Genomic DNA, 19,285 nt, shown 5'->3' with positions numbered 1-19,285 from the left:
CTGACATAGGACCGCCGTCCTACATCCTCGGAACAGGAGGTTATATTGTCGTCAAGGGCTTATATAGGAAGGAAGAGGAGGGTGTGTTTGAAAAGTTTCATAGCCCATGTCCCGTCACAGGGGCGGGCCACTGATTGAGCAGAGCCCTATCTTATGAAAACCCAAATCTCACATTTTAGATGCTAAAATCACATTTCATCCCATCACGAATAATTTCATATTCAAACATTTAAATTGAACAACAATTCCATGTGAATCCGATAACTCTGATGTGTAGACTTTCCACTGTAGAGTTTGTCATCTTATCATTGATGAGAATATCTCAATTGACAACCGAACTGACATCATATTTATTAAGTACCACCGCATATGTTCAATTGGTCGGATTACCAGAATATAGTTCATTTCCCCCCACCTTCTGATGTTCCCAGAATCTCTGTTAACTTTGCAAATGTAACATCAGTAGGGTAGAGAGAGGAAAAAGGGGGTGAGAGGTATTTGACTGTCATAAACCTACCCCCAGGCCAACGTCATGACACTATTTAAACTAGTAATATCATCAACCATGTGTAGTTAACTAGTGATTATGTTAAGATTGATAGTTGTTTTATAAGATAAGTTTAATGCTAGCTAGCACCTTACCTTGGCTCCTTGCTGCACTCGCATAACAGGTGGTCAGCCTGCCACGCAGTTTCCTCGTGGATTGCAATGTAATCGGCCATAATCGGTGTCCAGAAATGCAGATTACCGATTGTTATGAAAAACTTGAAATCGTCCCTAATTAATCGGCCATGCTAATTAATCGGTCAACCTCTGTGTAGTTCATACATGCATAATCTATGAGAATGTCTTACCTCAATTAGCCATGGAATCCCTAGTTTGAACAGCGACTGTTTTCTGGAATCCGTGGGGTGCCATTTTCCCTACATTTACCCCCACGTGGGCCAGTCCCCTAGCAATTTGCGTTTCAGCCAATGAGCTTCCGCCCCTCGCCATTTGAGTGACAGCTAGCAAGACGCACACACAGTAGAGCGAGAGGGCAATAATTTGTGAGGTAGTACGCAATATTCGGTGACTATTCAGAACGAGTGGCTAAAAAGTATCAGAGACCATCTTTAAGATGTTGGGGATTTTGATAGTGTGATTTGTCCTCTACAGAGTCTGGATGACGGGAAGCCACAGAAGTTGGTCCAGAAGGCCCCTCTCAGACAGGAAACCAACATGGCTAACTTTTCGTACCGCTTCTCCATGTACAACATCAACGGTAAGACACACACTCAGACCTATATGCCCTACCTACTTCCTGCAGAGCAATGGTGTCTGTGACATGCCTGTGTGACCCACACAACCATTGCTTTACTGCTGTGCAAAAGTACCTTTTCAACTGTCACACTTTCATGAAATCAATATTTTAGCTTCTATTTAGTGTGTGTGTGTGTGTGTGTGTGTACTAGCATGTGTGTATACAAAATAACATGGATTCACACTCCCCTTTTCCCCCTCCTTACAGAGGCTTTGAACCAGACGACAGAGACCGTAGACCTGGATGCCCTGATGGCTGACCTGTGTTCCATAGAACAGGAGCTCAGCACCATCGGCAAGCCCAACACCGGCACCGCCCGCCAGGCTAAATGCCAACAGCGATGCCCGGGGGGTCGCAGCGCCAGTGTCAAGCAAACTGGCAGTGGTGGGGGGAGTAGCAGCGGGGGCAGCACCAGCAGTAGTACCCGGGCCTCACCGGCCTCCACCGTCCGAGGGGGCAGCTCCAACTCCCACGGGCGCCCGTCGGCATCGAACCTCTCGCTGGACGACATCACGGCCCAGTTGGAGCAGGCGTCACTCAGCATGGATGAGGCGGCGCACCAGACTTCTTCCTCCTACACCTCGACCACCCTCCGGCGCTCCTCGGCAGGTTCCTCGTCCTCGCAGCACCGGAGGACGGGCTCGGTGGGCACGGTTAGTGAACACGAGGCGGGGGGCCACTCCTCGAGGTCCAGTGTTAATTCTGCATCCGCGTCCAGCATGGACTCTCTGGATATCGACAAGGTGCTGTCTAAGACAGTAGGAGGGCCCGAGCAGGACGGGGGTTCACAAGGCCCCCAGCCGCCACAGGGCCCGGCCAGTACTGAGGTAAGGCACACACACTCATACACACACTCCAATCTTCACAATCCTCTTTTCCCAATTGTTTCCTAAAAACTAACTAAAATGTACCATGAATAGCAATATCTCTTCGTGAAACATTATTACCACTGATAGTTCATTTCTATCCTCTGTTGTCTGTATGAGAGTCAACCTGCAAACAAGGCCCAGTTATCTCAGCCTATCAAAAGCCCTTTTTCATGTGCAGGCTTTTAGTTCGGGCAGGGTAATGATTGCCGTTTATGGGGCATTGTGGGACTTCCTTTATTCAGACTAAAAGGGTGGGCTGGCTGTCTGAGTTATGACAGTGAAAGGCTGTTTGGTTAGGGGGGGAAATAAACTGCTGCAGTGGTTTGTTTGTTCAAATATGATGAATGATGATGAATGGTATGATGATGAGTGTGTGTGTGTGTACGCACGTCCTCTCGAAACCACCCTCTCTAGTTCCTTGCATGGTACACTTCCACTTTCACGTCCCAACTGCATGTCAAGTGTGCACCGTACAACTCATTGTATTACATTTGTTTGCTATCCGTGTAACACGCAATGTTATGTGTGTGTGTGTGTATACTACCCATTGGAAACATGGGTAGTATACATTTACAGTACAGCGAATGCATTGTAATCATTGTAATCACTGAAGTCTGCATGTGTGATATGGATTACAATGTATCTACTGTACCCGTTTTGCTGTAAACTCAACCTGCTTGACTTAAGTACGGGAACTTAGTTTAGGTTTACAAGATGGAAAGGAGAAAATATATATGCCACTTAGCAGAGGCTTTTATCCGAAGCGACTAACAGAACAGTGCCTGCATACATACAGTATGTAGTATGTTGTCACTATTTGAACCCACACCCTGGCATTGCTAACGCCACACATGACCACATATAGAATCAGTATGCGATGGAGAGATTGAATAAGTGGAAGGTAAGGTGTTGAAAGGATAATGTGAACATTTTAAATGGAGAAAGAGAGCTTAACGCCTACTTGAATAAAGTGCACCTTCCCCCGTCCCCTTGCATGTTTACTGTTTGTGTGTGTTTGCATCCTCTCTGCACCCATAATGCATCTCCCCATTTCCCAGCATGCCTCACTACTGCGACGGGCCAATGGTAAGCCGGCCAGACGGCAGCTTGACTTCACTTCACGGGAGGGTGAAGTGGATCTGGACACTGTAAGTGTGTGTGTGTGTGTGTGTGTGTGTGTGTGTGCGTGTGCTGGAGAAAAAGCAAGACCTGTATGTAGTATACAGTAGGTGTGTGATTGTGTACAGGTGGGTATTAGCAATCAACTTCAGTAATCACAGCAGTATAATCTTTAGAAAATATGCTTTTGATAAATCGTCTCTCTTCCCCATCCACAGCGATCTAATATGACTACCACCACAAACAATGCTCCAACTTTTGGACCTCTCTTGCTTCCACACTTTAACCCCCCCCCTTTCAAAAGCATTTTTAATGAGCCATTGAGAATCATTGCCCTGACTGTCTTATCTGTTTCTCTCCTCACCTCTGCGCCACCAAGCACTCTTATCTGGACAGAGAAACGTCCCTCATTCTGAAAAGCATTGCAGGAAAGCCTTCTCACCTGCTGACCAAGGTGACGCCTCATTCGCTTGCTTATGCTTGCTTGTGATTGAACTACACTTCTTTACCATCTCCCTAAGCTCCTCCCACAGTGCCAACACCCACCCACAATGCTTGATTGACCTGATTTGGCTTGTTTTACTTCTCTCTCATCCTTCCGTAGCTTTCTTTTCTCGCCTTTCTCCTGTATGCAGCCCCCTGCTTATATCCCTCCTTTGTCCATTTTATTTTTCTCGTGTTCCTCCCTGTGCTGATGTGTCCATTTTATTACCTGCCCTCCTTTCCTCTAGTAGGGGGAAAGAAATGTAGGGTAGGTAACTGGCACTGCGGCTCAGTACAGTTTTGCACTCTATCTAACTTCACTGTCATGACAGTCTTGCAGACAGACCTGGGTCAATATACACTTATGTAAAAGACTTTCAAATGTTCTTGACTTGATTTGCCTGGGACAATAGAACCAACATAATCCCAAAAGTGCAAAACCAAGCACACCTACCGACCATACTTTTCCTGAGTTGAATTTGAAAGTACGTGACATGCGTTTGACCCAAATCTGGAGTGTTGTTTTATAATAACCCCATACATATGGGCTGCGTTCAGTTGCACTAGGTCTGGAGCATGACTGCATGCCTGTGTGCGTCGATGCTGGTTGATATGTGCCTGAGCTTAGAGAAATGGAGCTAGATGTGTGTGTGTGTGTGTGTGTGTGTGTGTGTGTGTGTGACTGAACGCTCCCTTTTATATTATGAAGTCTTTGATGTGTGAGCCACTAATGCTATGGTATAAACCAGTGTTCCTCAACCTGCGGTCCACGGGCCGGGTCTGGTCCTTGGGATGTTGCTTACCGGTCCCTCAGGCGGTTAGTTGTCGGACACTGATTCGGTCAACTTTCCAGTGCTCGGTTTAATGGAAGTGGTCAACCAGGGAAGAATGGTTATTTTACATACGTAAACAGTAGCTTGCAGCCCCCTGGTCCAAAAAAGGTTGAGAAACACTGGTATCAAGGTTGGTGTCGATTCCATTTCAATTAGATCAATCCAGGAAGTTAACAGAAATTCAAATTCCAATGTTCTTTATTGTTTCTTACTGAATTGAGACAATGTTCATGGAATTGACCCCAACCCTGTCTGGTATGGTAAGCATGATCCTGAAACCAACAGGAGCTGAGACTTTGACATTGTTACAAGGCTACTTAGCTGAAAACGTCAATGGATTTGACCTGAGCCCTCCTCTCCAAAGCTAAAGAGAAATAACAAGCCCGGTCATTTTATAGATGACTGACTGGTCTGGTGCAGTGAAATGACACAGGGACATTTCCATGAAGAAAATAAGGAGCAGTGTAGTATGTTTAAGATATTTGTCTCAAATAGCTGGCCTGTTTCATTTGAATCGGCCTTAATCTTCTTTCGGGTTAGAAAAGAGGGTCGCTCTCTCCCCCTCTCGGTGCTCCACTATTCCTTCGCTCTCTTTCTCTCTCTCTCTATCATGTGTGTTTATTTATCCATCATCTTTAATCTAGAACCCCTTCTCCCCTCCCTCCCCACAGCTTTGCACAGTAAAGTACATTCTTGGCATTTGTTTGATGGTTGTGTGTCAGATGTTGACTTTGGTGGATTGTAAAAGTTGGCCACTTTCGATCATGATTTATTTTGCCTTCAAAACAAAAGCCGCTGAGCCAAGTGCTCGTCCTGGGATACACAGGGAGCAGTAGTGATAGATACTGTATTCCAGGGTGAAGAATGGAGATATACTGTATTTCTGTCAATGCTGTAAATGGCAAAAAAAAAAAAAAAATGTAAATACAATTTTACCCCCTTTTTCTCCCCAATTTCGTGGTATCCAATTGTTAGTAGTTACTATCTTGTCTCATCGCTACAACTCCCGTACGGGCTCGGGAGAGACGAAGGTTGAAAGTCATGCGTCCTCCGATACAGAACCCAACCAAGCCGCACTGCTTCTTAAATAAGCGCGCATCCAACCCGGAAGCCAGCCGCACCAATGTGTCGGAGGAAACACTGTGCACCTGGCAACCTTGGTTAGCGTGCACTGCGCCCGGCCCGCCACAGGAGTCGCTGGTGCGCGATGAGACAAGGATATCCCTACCGGCCAAACCCTCCCTAACCCGGACGACGCTAGGCCAATTGTGCGTCACCCCATGGACCTCCCGGTCGCGGACGGTTACGACAGAGCCTGGGCGCGAACCCAGGTGGCACAGCTGGCACTGCAGTACAGCGCCCTTAACCACTGCGCCACCCAGGAGGCAACATTTTGACAAATCTCTCTATTGTGATGCTTCAACATTGTTTTGGATGCACAGACCCAAGAGCGTTTGTTTTCAGCTTTCCTTTATTAGCGCAAACGCTAGCCAAGGCCATCTGACATATTAGTACATCTGTTAATAAACAATTATCTCTACACAAAAGACCCAAAACAAATTCGTCAAGCACTTTTTAATTTATACGGAAGGCCTAAATTATCATAATGTATGGGAACGTAATTATGCAGTCATTCTCGGGGGGACGCTAACTGTATTTCTGCTCATTCGAATATTTTGGATGCCAACACCTGGAGGATTGTGGGTAGGAGGAGACATACATCTGTATGTCTTCTGACATAGTATCTCAAATTATTAAACACACATGCAAACGCAACATTTCATGGCTAGGACCTGGGGCCTTATGATTTAATTGACTAATTATGGACTAATTATGGAGTTATTATAGTCCCATGTTGCACAAGGCTATTTGTTTATGAGCTGTTTTCAAGCCGTCCGTCTATGTCTGTATTCAGAATGCCATGTAAATGGGTTTAGAGGGAGAGCGAGAGTGCCTGAGGTGTTTGTGGCATTGGGAGGGTTTGTATGTCAGTGTTACACTACACTTTTACACAGAGACGGCGAGAGAGCGAGGGAAAGAAAGGGTTGCCGTTTCACCACACTATCCCTTCTCCCCTGCTTCATGAGTCAGAATAGAACAACGAAGTACAGAGGGATGATGAGGGAGAGAGGGGGGGGAACAAGAGAAAGGGAAAGAGGGTCAAACTTCAAAGGGAAATAGCGAGACCGGCTTTTTATAGGCGCAGCAGAAAATCCTGTTTTGAATTCAGCCTCCATGGAATCCTGTGAAAATGCAGTAGGAAAGTGCCTACAGTAGAGACTGAGGGATATCTAGTTTCCAGTGTTTACCGAGGAGCATGCAGGAAGCAAAGTGCTGTAGAGGCGGGGGTAGGGGGGGGCGGCTTGGAGAAGAGGCTTTGCGGTCTCTCTGGATGGAAGTCCAAAAGCTAAATTAACAGTGTGACTGGGATTGACTCCATATTGTAATCCTCCATTGGTCCTTTGAACCCTTACACACACGCACACATACAAACACACTCCACACTAAAAGCCTGTCACTGCGTGTTGGCCAAACAGTGCGTTTCTTGCATTACCCCTGCCGCTCATGCAGAAAGGTAGTCTGGGTCAAGGATGGGGTGCCCAGATAAGAGGCTTGGATCTTAATACCACAACCCCCCCCTCCAAATATTCACTGCCCCACTCCTCTAATACCGCTCCCTGTTTACTGTTATCCGGGGGCGGGGGGTCAGCTACCCTGCACTGATTAGATAAGGGGGAAGAGGGTCTGGCGAATGGGTCCCCTTGGTTGGTGAGAGGAGAGCGGGTACACATTGTGATTGGGTGACGGGACAGAGGGGTCCTCTGTCGCCAGCCGGTGAAGGGGTTCTCCTGTTTGTATGGGGATTATGGCTCGGCGATTGGGCACGCTCCCAGGACTCCGCAGCTGTTCCACAGAGAGAGTGGGGAGAGAGAGAGGGGGGAAGCAAGAGAATGTGGAAGGATGGAAGGGGGAGGGGCGTCTCGCCTCCCAGTCTCTCTGAGTTAGAGGGGTTAGTGGTGCTCATCCTGTGCGTAGAGTACGTGTGTGTATGCCAAGGAGCCTGTACTCTCACACTCCACTCCGGTCTTGCTTTCCTGGCTGTAGTCTGTGAGTGGAAGCAGGTTGAAGTTGCTTTGCATTGGTCTCAGTTACTCCCGAAGGACTTAAACAAATATCTCTCCTTCGCTCTTGTTCTTATTTCCTTTTCTTAAATACATTGCTTTCTGCCATTCATCTTGACTCGATAGGGTCTTGGAAGGAGAAGATCGGGATTTTGGAATGGTGACATTCCAACATCGGGAAAATCAATTTGTTTTTGTAGTATCTAGGCTTTCTCTATATACTATGTAAGTGTCTTTGGTTTTTTTGTTTTGTTGTGGAGGAAACGCATACTTTTAGGACCCAACTTCATATCATCTGCAGATTCTTGCCGTTTGGGGAATCCTCCACTATTGTCTCCCATCCACCGTGTAGCGAGACCAAAGGGAAATCCACACCTCGGCTGCTGCTCTAGTAGAGAGAAAGAGCGAGAGGACGATAATGGGGAGAAAGGGATGAAAGAGCGGCCATCTTTGAGCGCTTTTTTCCCCCTCATTTTTTACCAATGGAGCACTGGTGATTTAGGGCAATCTACCGTTGGGTTGGAGTCGGAAGTGTTGGGCTGATCTGTGTGTGAGGACACACGCCTTCTGTGCTGTGGCTACCAGAGATGGAGGTGATGGCGTCTTGCTGGAGGGGCCAGGTAAACGATTCCAGTGCCATTGATGGAATGCACAGTATGTATACGATTACGCATCTCTGGCTGACTGAGAGGTAGAAAGTGATATGTGAGGTGTTGGTCGCACTCTGTCAAATGGAGTTCAGAGGGCATCAACTGAACTGTCTGCCCTACGATGAGGAGAGGTATGGAACGAGTAGGAGAAGGTGATAGAGGAGGAGGTTGGCTCAGTATTGAAGGCTCCTGTTGGTTTTTGTGCATGTATGTGTTTTACCATTGCCTGTGTGTGTGTGTGTGTGTGTGTGTGTGTGTGTGTGTGTGTGTGTGTGTGTGTTAACTGTTGCTGTGTGTCTGTAGGAGGAGCAGGGGGCCAAAGTGAAGGCAGAGAAGATCCGAGTGGCCCTGGAGAAGATCAAGGAGGCGCAAGTCAAAAAGGTAAGGTTCTGACTAGGGTTGCAAAATTCCTGGAACTTTCAATAAATTCTCTGGTTTTTCCCAAAATACCGGTTGGAGGATTTCTGGAATCAGGAGGAAATAAGCAGGAAATCCGAAGACCTCCAACCAGGACTTCTGTAAAAGCAGGGAATTTATTGAAAGTGACCAGAATTTTGCAACCCTAAGTTCTGACCTAACCCACAGTATACACTGTGTTTTTCTACACCTGTTTTTCCACAGTATGTGCTTTACATTCCCATTGGGATACATAGTTCCCTAAGATCCTCTCCTCCATATCTGCTTCAGATTCACTGCGTGAACTGACTTCATTCAGAGAGCTGCAGTGAAGCGCTGTGAAAATAGGTCACTGCAGTGTGTGCCTCTGAAAGAGACGGAGAATGAGAGACAATCAGACATTTTGCACTGGCATCCGTAAGACTGCTTATTCTTTGGGTTGATTTAAACAAGTCTTGTTTTCGTGAACAACTGGGGTCCTTTGCATTGTGTTCCAGTCAGTGAATTGGTTCTGTGAGCCACACCAGGCACCATTTCAGCCCATCGGACCAGTTCACCAGTGTGAGTGAGCTTGAATGAAGTGCAACTGCTCTGAATGAAACAGCTCCATTGAACACAGTGTTTTTTTTTTCTCCCAGTACATTATGGAGAGAGCAGACCCACCATTTCAGCCCACACTGACTGATTGAGCCAGCTGTTTGAGCCCAACAAAATGCACAAGATATTAGCATGCAACAATTGTGCCCTTTTCAAATATGTTGGTGTTTTACACCACGGTAGATAGTATGTTAAATGTATAGAACACAGAAAAATATGTGACATTTTGTGAATCTTGCTTTGAAACTGTGTGTGTTGTTGAATTGGCTCTATATTACCGTATTGCAATATAAAATGCAGCAAAGATTGAACGTTGTATTGAAACCGATTACACCTCCACTTTGCTAGAGGCTTGGATTTTAGATTTGTTTTTAGGAGGGCAGATTTTGGACTCCTATGATTTAGAATCGGAGGATTTTTTTAGGGTGGGGGGGGGTCTATGGCAGCGTCCCTAATGGAACCCTATTCCCTATATAGTGCATGACTTTTGACTAAAAGTAGTGCACTATATAGGGAACAGGGTGCCATTTGGGACTAAACCCATGACTGCGGATGTAGGTCAAACTCAATGGATGCCCATGTCTAGGGCACAGTCGCTTCCTGGCTACAGTTTGGTTTAGTGATCTATTTGATCGGCTCTACTAACTTAGTGATTGGATGCTGTAGTCCCTGTGGAAGGGGATTACTGGGCACTTCCGTGGGTGCTTGCTGTTTTTTGCTCCCTACCATGTCACACACGCTCATAAGCACGTACACACAACAACAACAAACATTTTTATTGTCACATACACCAGATTAGGTGCAGTGAAATTGTATTTTACAGGGTCAGCCATTAGAAGTACGGCGCCCCTGGAACAAATTAGGGTTAAGTGCCTTGCTCAAAGGCACATTGACAGATTTTTCACCTTGTTGGCTCTGATATTTGAACCAGCAACCTTTTTGATTACTAACCCACCTCTCTAACTGCTAGGCTACCTGCCGCCTAGACTCTCACTGCTGGGGCTATGGGAGCCCGGTTGTGTCACAAGGGGGATTTTGTCGCAGTGGTCTCAGATAAGGTTAAGCCTATGGGGTGCATTCAATGGACCAAACCAGCGCTGGAGACCAGGACTGCAGCAGAACAGAGGCCTGAATTGGTTGAACATTGTATACTTTAGATATGTTTTCTAGATGGCAGCATGGAGGCAGGACTAAGTTCATTTGAAGACTGTTTCAGTCTTTGGAGCCGTGACCTTTTTAGATCCACTTGGTAAATACACTGTGTCTGTATCCAAAATGGCACCCTATTCTCTGTATGAAGGCTCTGGTCAAAAGTAGTGCACTATATAGGGAATAGGGTGCCATTTCAGGTGCAGCCTGCATTTTAACCATCATGTCGTGACACCATACTCCACGCTGTGGCATATCTTCTACATGCTTCTACACCTGCATTGCTTGCTGTTTGGGGTTTTAGGCTGGGTTTCTGTACAGCACTTTGAGATATCTGCTGATGTACGAAGGGCTATATAAATAAATTTGATTTGATATCACTGGTTCAAATTACATCCTCAATAGTGGTCCTGGGGGCATGGAAACATCCCTCTTATTGATTTCATATCAACAATTATGTTATGAAGTAGCCTGGTCCAAGATCTGTTTATGCTCTTGCTGACCTCGTCCCCAGGCTCAAGTATCTGGTGCATAGAGCCTGGTAACACTGTGCAACAAAGTGGGACTTGAAAGGGGTGTGATTTTAAAAATTGAGGCAGGAGAGGGAGCGAGCCTGCTTCAGCTGTATTAGATGGGACTTGTATTAGATGGGACTTGTATTAGATGGGACTTGTATTAGATGGGACTTGTATTAGATGGGACTTGTATTTGATGGGACTTGTATTTGATGGGACTTGTATTTGATGGGACTTGTATTTGATGGGACTTGTATTAGATGGGACTTGTATTAGATGGGACTTGTATTAGATGGGACTTGTATTAGATGGGACTTGTATTAGATGGGACTTGTATTAGATGGGACTTGTATTAGATGGGACTTGTATTTGATGGGACTTGTATTTGATGGGACTTGTATTTGATGGGACTTGTATTTGATGGGACTTGTATTTGATGGGACTTGTATTAGATGGGACTTGTATTAGATGGGACTTGTATTAGATGTATTAGATGGGACTTGTATTCGATGAAAAATTGCAAATTGCCAATCAAAATAAAAGTTTTATCACATTGACCATATTATTTGGGGGAAGACCCATTTGTTAGGGCGTTGTTATGTGTGAACTATTTCTAAGGTATGTACTTTCAGACTTTCCAAACTCACGTCCTTTGAAGTCTACAATGTAGGGGGGAGTTAGGGGTTATGCTAGATAGTGATGGACTAATAGATCAGCCAATTTAAAACCAGCGGTTGTTTAGTCCGCTCCTGCCATAGACTTTCGGTCAAGTCCTGTTCTGAGGCGCTGTAAAACTCAACCGAGAGGGAGCCAGCTGGTGGACGAGGTTAAGTTCTTGCTAACTCCATTGCCATCATTCTCAAGCCAAAACATTCGTTATGACCAGAGGTTTGGCACGGTGGCACAAACAGCCTGGCACTCAGGCTAGTGTTAGAATTGTTCCATACAAAGAGCCTGGCACTCAGGCTAGTGTGAGAACTGTTCCATACAAACAGCCTGGCACTCAGGCTAGTGTGAGAACTGTTCCATACAAAGAGCCTGGCACTCAGGCTAGTGTGAGAACTGTTCCATACAAACAGCCTGGCACTCTGGCTAGTGTGCGAACTGTTCCATACAAAGAGCCTGGCACTCAGGCTAGTATGAGAACTGTTCCATACAAACAGCCTGGCACTCAGGCTAGTGTGAGAACTGTTCCATACAAAGAGCCTGAATGTTCTGCACCTCTTCCGCCGCCTCTTTCTCCTCATCCCTCTTCGTCGTCCTCCTCAGCTGGTGATCCGGGTGCACATGTCGGACGAGAGCTCCAAGACCGTGATGGTGGATGAGAGACAGACTGTCAGACAGGTGCTGGACAGCCTGCTGGACAAGTCCCACTGTGGCTACAGCCCCGACTGGGCACTGGTGGAGACCATCAACGAGCTACAAATGGGTATGGATATACTGTCAGACAGATACTGGGAATATACTGGGGGGGAGAGGTCAGATATTGGGGAGATACTTGAGAAGATACTGGAGGACCCTGGGGGCGATATTGAGGATGATACTGGTGGATAAACTGGGGGAGAGTGAGGCATACTGGGGAAGTACTGTGCCACTGAGACAAACGTGGACACTCGGACAGTATCAGCTTGTAGTGTTAGGTAGTCTAGGTAGTAGCTCGTATTGTATCCGTTTGTGTTTTCAAGACTGCCCTAGAGTGCCTCTGTAACTGTTGATCTGTCTGACGGTGTGAGGCAGGGATGGGCGCCCAGCCTTTATAATGCTAGACGAAGCACTCGCGTTTAGGCGCAGGCAGCGTGGTTATTTAAGCTGCGTCACACATAGCGCCCTTTTCCTTCTATAGTGACCAGGGTATGCTTAGTCCGGATTGAATCATGTTTCACACACACACTCCCTCGCTCTTTCTGTCCTCAGAGCGGATCTTTGAGGACCATGAGAACTTGGTGGAGAACCTACTGAATTGGACCAGAGACAGCCATAACAAACTGATGTTCATCGAGCGCATCGAGAAATATGCCCTCTTCAAGAACCCCCAGGTAGGAACTAGGAAACCCTCCCAATGTGTTGTGTGTACACTACTCGCACAGCTTTAGTGTGGAGTACACACATTTCTTATGCCTGCTAAGAGCCCTTGAGTGTGTGTTTTTAAGAAGTAGGTCACAGCTCTGGCAATAAACGACTGAATAATGCATTGGACATGAGAAGGCTAGGTGAGCCAGCTTGCCTGGAGGAGTGTGTGTGATCTGCTGTTTTCAACTCGTGTCTAATTCTCCTTTGCTTTCCTTGCCTCGTTCTCTCTATTTTCCCCACTTATTTACAGAACTACTTGTTGGGGAGGAAGGAGACCTCTGAAATGGCCGATAGGAATAAAGAGGCCCTACTGGAGGTGAGACATACATGCTCACTCACACAGTCTCTCCCAATCTACCACCCACATCTCTCTCGCCCCCCCCCCTTTGATTACGCTAATAATGATGTGTTTGTGCAGGAGTGTTTCTGTGGCAGCTCGGTTTCAGTACCAGAAATAGAGGGAATCCTATGGCTGAAGGATGACGGGAAGAAGTCGTGGAAGAAACGATACTTCCTGCTGCGCGCATCAGGGATCTACTACGTGCCCAAAGGCAAAGCTAAGGTTAGCCACCCACTGACTACGTCGATCATAACCACTTTGTGACAACTGCTGATGTAAAAAGTGTTTAACCCTGTGTGTGTGTGTGTGTGTGTCCCTGATTGTGTGTATTCGGTTCACATGTTGTCAGTTAATGAGAAACAGATCTACACCATCTCTCTGGTATTTCCTGTTTCGGGATATGACTCCACCGGGATCGACCGAGCATGTGCCTCCTCTCCTATTGCATCATGGGTCATTGGTTACCCCCTGAGACCAATATTTCTCAACTGCAGCCCCGTGTTGTGTGTGTGCTTTAGCTTTTAACCCAGGGTCGTGTTCAGAAGTTAACCTTGGACTTGTATTTTTCAAAACGTTTTCCCATTGCGTTGGGGTTAGTAGAGGTTCAAATCGTATTTTTTGTCCCACTCCCACACCGTTTCTGTATTCTCTTTCTTGTCCTCTCTGATTATCCCATCAGTTGTCTCCTTTTTTATGTATATACAATGCCACCTTGTGGGGTGTTAATTCTGCAGTGAATGAACCAGAAATCTGATAAGATTTGGCACGTTGAGTTGTTGCAACACACACACGCACAACACTAAAAGCCTGTCACTGTGTGTTGGCAAAACAGTGCGTATTTCAACCTCTACTTACATTAATACCTTAACAAACCAGGTTGGCCTCTAGACATGGGCCTTGGCCCGCCTGTAACCAATATCATATAATCAATTATATGTCAATATAAACTCAGCAAAAAATGAAACGTCCTCACTGTCAACTGAGTTTATTTTCAGCAAACTTAACATGTGTAAATATTTGTATGAACATAAGATTCAACAACTGAGACATAAACTGAAGTTCCACAGACATGTGACTAACAGAAATGGAATAATGTGTCCCTGAACAAAGGGTGGTCAAATCAAAATGAACTGTCTGTATCTGGTGTGGCCACCAGCTGCAATAAGTACTGCAGTGCATCTCCTCCTCATGGACTGCACCAGATTTTCCAGTTCTTGCTGTGAGATGTTACCCCACTCTTCCACCAAGGCACCTGCAAGTTTTCGGACATTTCTGGGGAGAATGGCCCTAGCCCTCACCCTCCTATCCAACAGGTCCCAGATGTGCTCAATGGGGTTGAGATCTGGGCTCTTCGCTGGCCATGGCAGAACACTGACATTCCTGTCTTGCAGGAAATCACGCACAGAACGAGCAGTATCGCTGGTGGCATCGTCATACTGGAGGGTCATGTCAGGATGAGGGAGGAGGATGTCTTACCTGTAACGCACAGCGTTGCGACTGCCTGCAATGACAACAAGCTCAGTCTGATGATACTGTGACACACCGCCCCAGACCATGACAGACCCTCCACCTCCAAATCGATCCCGCTCCAGAGTACAGGCCTCGGTGTAACGCTCATTCCTTCGACGATAAACACGAATCCGACCATCACCCCTGGTGAGACAAAACCACGACTCGTCAGAGAAAAGCACTTTTTGCCAGTCCTGTCTGGTCCAGCGACGGTGGGTTTGTGCAACATAGATGACGTTGTTGCCGGTGATGTCTGGTGAGGACCTTCCTTACCACAGGCCTACAAGCCCTCAGTCCAGCCTCTTTCAGCCTATTGCGGACAGTCTGAGCACTGATGGAGGGACGATCAGCTGCCTGTCCTGCAGGTCGGATGTACTGATCCTGTGCAGGTGTTGTTACACGTGGTCTGCCACTGCGAGGACGATCAGCTGCTCATCCTGTCTCCCTGTAGCGCTGTCTTCGGCGTCTCATATTACGGACATTGCAATTTCTTGCCCTGGCCACATCTACAGTCCTCATGCCTCCTTGCAGCATGCCTAAGGCACGTTCACGCAGATGAGCAGGGACCCTGTGCATCTTTCTTTAGGTGTTTTTGAGTCAGTAGAAAGGCCTCTTTAGTGCCCTAAGTTTTCATAACTGTGACCTTAATTGCCTACCTTCTGTAAGCTGTTAGTGTCTTAACGACCGTTCCACAGGTGCATGTTCATTACTTGTTTATGGTTCATTGAACAAACATGGGAAACAGTGTTTAAACCCTTTACAATGATGAACTGTGAAGTTATTTGGATTTTTATGAATTATCTTTGAAAGACAGGGTCCTGAGAAAGGGATGTTTCTTTTTTTTGCTGAGTATATCTCTACTCACTCTCCTCTTTCTCCCTCCATATAGACTTCTCTAGTCTAAAGCCTCGGACAATTTATTTATTTAAAGTTTTTGCGAAAATCGGTCGGCCTTTTAACTTGGAACTGCTGTTGAGAGTTGCAATAGTAGACGGCACAAGAAGTATTTAGAAATGTGGTATTGCATGGGCAGTTTTCCTCTCGTCATTCACTGACAGACCTTAGAGCAGTTGTTCCCAAACTAAAAAATAAAAAAAGGAATTCAGTCCGGCTTTAAACTCGCTTGTAATAGTGGAATGCACAAGGTGCAATTTGGAAATTGGGTAGTGTATCATCACTTCCTCTTGTCATGTTAGTCATTATATACCTTTAGAGAGATAGAAATGTCCAGATCAACTAGCCCATGTCGGTTAACAATTTTATTTCGTTTTTGTAGCCCATAGATATTGTTGTAATTTTCATGTCACTAAATATCACATGAATACACATTAGACATGGCAAAATGTATAGAATTGCAAGAAAATGTGCTTTAAAACTGCAAAACTGTCTTTGCACCCCATGACATAATGTTTGAATTGCAGGAAATACGTTTTAACGTTGCAACATTCTCTCCACCAACAAGAGGGGTGTGAACCGTTTGTGTCATGAACAGTGCTTGTGCCAGTAGAAATAGATGCGCGGGGGGGATGTTCCCCAATGTTGGAAGGTGGCCCGAGTGGGGGTTTGTTGCTATGCCGATAAACAACAATATCCATCCAGACCTTTGCCACCTAGGAAATTGTGTGACCGGACCTTATCAAATAGTATTTGAGTACCCTTGCAATTAATGATATAACCAATCATATCTAAAGATATGAATCCTGTCTCTCCTTCTATATAGGCCTCCCGGGACCTGGTATGCTTTCTACAGCTGGACCACGTTAATGTGTACTACGGCCAGGACTACCGCAGCAAGTACAAGGCCCCCACAGACTACTGCCTGGCCCTTAAGGTAAGCCAAACCCCCCTCCTCCCTTTCACCTAATGGAACACTCCACTTCTGCTTCTTGTGGAGAATTGATTAGGGACTCATTTTTAGACAAGGGGTGGCACATTTTTAGAGTAGAGATGTTGCGGTGAGCCTGGACAAGCCCATTAAGATGGATCTGCTGTGTGAGTGGATGTGGTCTGGGTAATGCCATCCTGTGAGGTCTTAACACCAATGCCCTGTCCACTTAATAGGACCATTACGATCTGCATACTGGAAAGATCGTTTGTCAAACTCATCAGTCACTTTCAGCCTGTCTCCACGCCACTTCTTTTTAAAATCACACAACCCCTGAAAAACACCAACAATAAGTTTTAAGGCGCCACTCTCCTATATTATTAATGTTGATCTGTCTTTAGCTGTAGTCAAACTAACAGGCACAAAGGCAATTATCAAGGATGGTTTTGGAATCAATATCTTTTCCCGGAACGATCATGGCTGCTCCGACACCTAGACAGAATAGAACTAGAAAGGAACTCAAATAGAACTAGAAAGGAAAATGACTTTGAGAAGACGTCTAAAATATGTGTGTTCCCGACGTTGAAGTTGGGTTCAATTTAGGTGCTGAATGAACGTTGTAAATATGTATTTTCTGGATGTTCAAATCGGTTCTGAATGAAAGTTGAACAGATGGAATTTATAGCCTGTCTATGTTTGGGCCAAATCAAGGCTGGTCTAGACCGGACAAAATCTGAACATAGACATCTATGATTGGTTCGATTTGTTCCGGACTGGACCAAAAACCCAACGTACGTGGAAATCCAGACCGTTTTAAACGGCACAAAAAAAGGCGTCTGGACAGGACCAAAAAAACACAAAAGGTGTCAGTGTTGGTCCCTGTTTATTGAGGTATAGACCACAGTGTCACCTGAAATTGAATTTTAGGATGCCCATCTATGTGGTGGGCCTACCGTTTGTAAAACACCCAAAAAAGACGTCCGGACAGATCCAAAAATACGTCAGTGTCGGTCCACGCTTACTGGGGTGTAGCCTACCGTGTGGCCCACAATGGAATTTTAGGAATGCCCATTCATGTGGGTAGGCCCACCGTTTGTAAAAAATAAATAAATAAACTGTCTGTTGCATTGTCTTTATTAGTCCTGATTCCCGTGAGTAATCAATTTGGCTATTTAAACTCCTACCCAACTTTTTCCGGAGGAGTTATCCTGAATCTATTTGCAATGTGTTTACACAGCGGGAAATGTAGAAGTGTTTCCTTTTTCACTATGATCAGCTTGTAAAAAATACAAACTTAAAACCACTGATCAGGACAATTTAGCCCATGGGATCAAACTTCTGGACAGCAGAAGGACCTGATTGGCCATTCCATATTGTCCATTCCTCCAAAGAACGAAGTGAAACTACATTTGTAGTGTTGTCATGGTAACACGCATGTCTCTGTGTGTTCAGCACCCCCAGATCCAGAAGAAGTCCCAGTACATCAAGTATCTGTGCTGTGATGATGTCAGGACCCTCCACCAATGGTTCAACGGCATTCGCATCGCCAAGGTAAACCTTAACCTCCTCGTCACTCTCAAACATGACTATTAGAGGCTATATAGAACTTTTGCTCTTAAGCCAAAAGGGGTCCCCTAAACTTAAAGCTTTTATTTTAATTTTTTTAATTTCCCCGAAAACTAAAGATGGTGTTTTACAAGATTTGGTCAATATTAAATCCTATATTTACATGAAGCATGCAACCAAAATACACTGGGGGAAAAAAATATACACCATTCGATGTAAACAATTAGCAACTGTGACCTCTCTCTTTCCCCCACGATGGCGGTGGTGTAGTACGGGAAACAGCTGTATGTTAACTACCAGGAGGCCATGAAACGCACAGAGGCGGCCTACGACTGGTCCTCCCTCTCCACCTCCAGCATCCGCTCTGGCTCCAGCTCCGGGTCAGCCAGTCTGCCTGGTGAGTCAGCCTTCCAGGGCTTCCAACTGCTCTGGGATCAGCTGCTCAAATCCACGTTGGTCCACTGAGGCCGAATGGTAGTGTCTGGGGGACTGTGATAGACAAGCACAGATCCGGCATCAGCTTGGTTGTCATTTCGAATTCAGTCCAAAGACTACTTTTTGATTCAATTTCTGAATTGGGAGTTCAGATGGAATTGACCACAACCCCTGTCAAGCAGTAGGTAAATTGATTCTAGTTCTGATCTTGAATCAGTTGTTGTGGCTTTAAATCTATCTATAGACACATGGATTCACCTTTTTTTTACACACTCACTCCCATTACTCAAATCTGCAAAATAGCGAGTACTAATATGGCAGTTCGGTGGCTTCAGAGCCTCTTGTTAGCTAATGCATAGGTCAGCAATCTAGTGTTTATATGCTCCGGGGTGAAGTTTCCCCCTAGGTACAGATCTAGGATCAGCTTCCCCTTGCCCAATCCTAACCTTAACCTTAGTGGGGATATTCAACAATGACCCAAGATCAGCATCTAGCGGCTCTCTT

The 19,285-nt window shown here is 45.8% G+C and overlaps 1 protein-coding gene across 1 annotated transcript in view; it reads left to right on the top strand.

Annotated features, from left to right (window-relative positions):
* LOC139372281 (ras-associated and pleckstrin homology domains-containing protein 1-like) overlaps positions 1 to 19,285 on the top strand; it is a 53,630-nt gene that overhangs the window by 26,635 nt on the left and 7,710 nt on the right. Inside the window, exons 3-14 of the mRNA XM_071112031.1 lie at positions 1,159 to 1,264; positions 1,511 to 2,187; positions 3,144 to 3,320; positions 3,671 to 3,745; positions 8,683 to 8,760; positions 12,306 to 12,465; positions 12,951 to 13,072; positions 13,357 to 13,422; positions 13,525 to 13,668; positions 16,676 to 16,786; positions 18,233 to 18,331; positions 18,617 to 18,743. Coding sequence (XP_070968132.1) covers positions 1,159 to 1,264; positions 1,511 to 2,187; positions 3,144 to 3,320; positions 3,671 to 3,745; positions 8,683 to 8,760; positions 12,306 to 12,465; positions 12,951 to 13,072; positions 13,357 to 13,422; positions 13,525 to 13,668; positions 16,676 to 16,786; positions 18,233 to 18,331; positions 18,617 to 18,743 — 1,942 coding nt within the window. The remainder of the gene's footprint in view (positions 1 to 1,158; positions 1,265 to 1,510; positions 2,188 to 3,143; positions 3,321 to 3,670; positions 3,746 to 8,682; positions 8,761 to 12,305; positions 12,466 to 12,950; positions 13,073 to 13,356; positions 13,423 to 13,524; positions 13,669 to 16,675; positions 16,787 to 18,232; positions 18,332 to 18,616; positions 18,744 to 19,285) is intronic.

Source organism: Oncorhynchus clarkii, chromosome 18, assembly GCF_045791955.1.
Source record: "Oncorhynchus clarkii lewisi isolate Uvic-CL-2024 chromosome 18, UVic_Ocla_1.0, whole genome shotgun sequence".
NCBI classification, from domain to species: Eukaryota; Metazoa; Chordata; class Actinopteri; order Salmoniformes; family Salmonidae; genus Oncorhynchus; species Oncorhynchus clarkii.
This window is presented reverse-complemented; position numbering and strand designations above follow the sequence as displayed.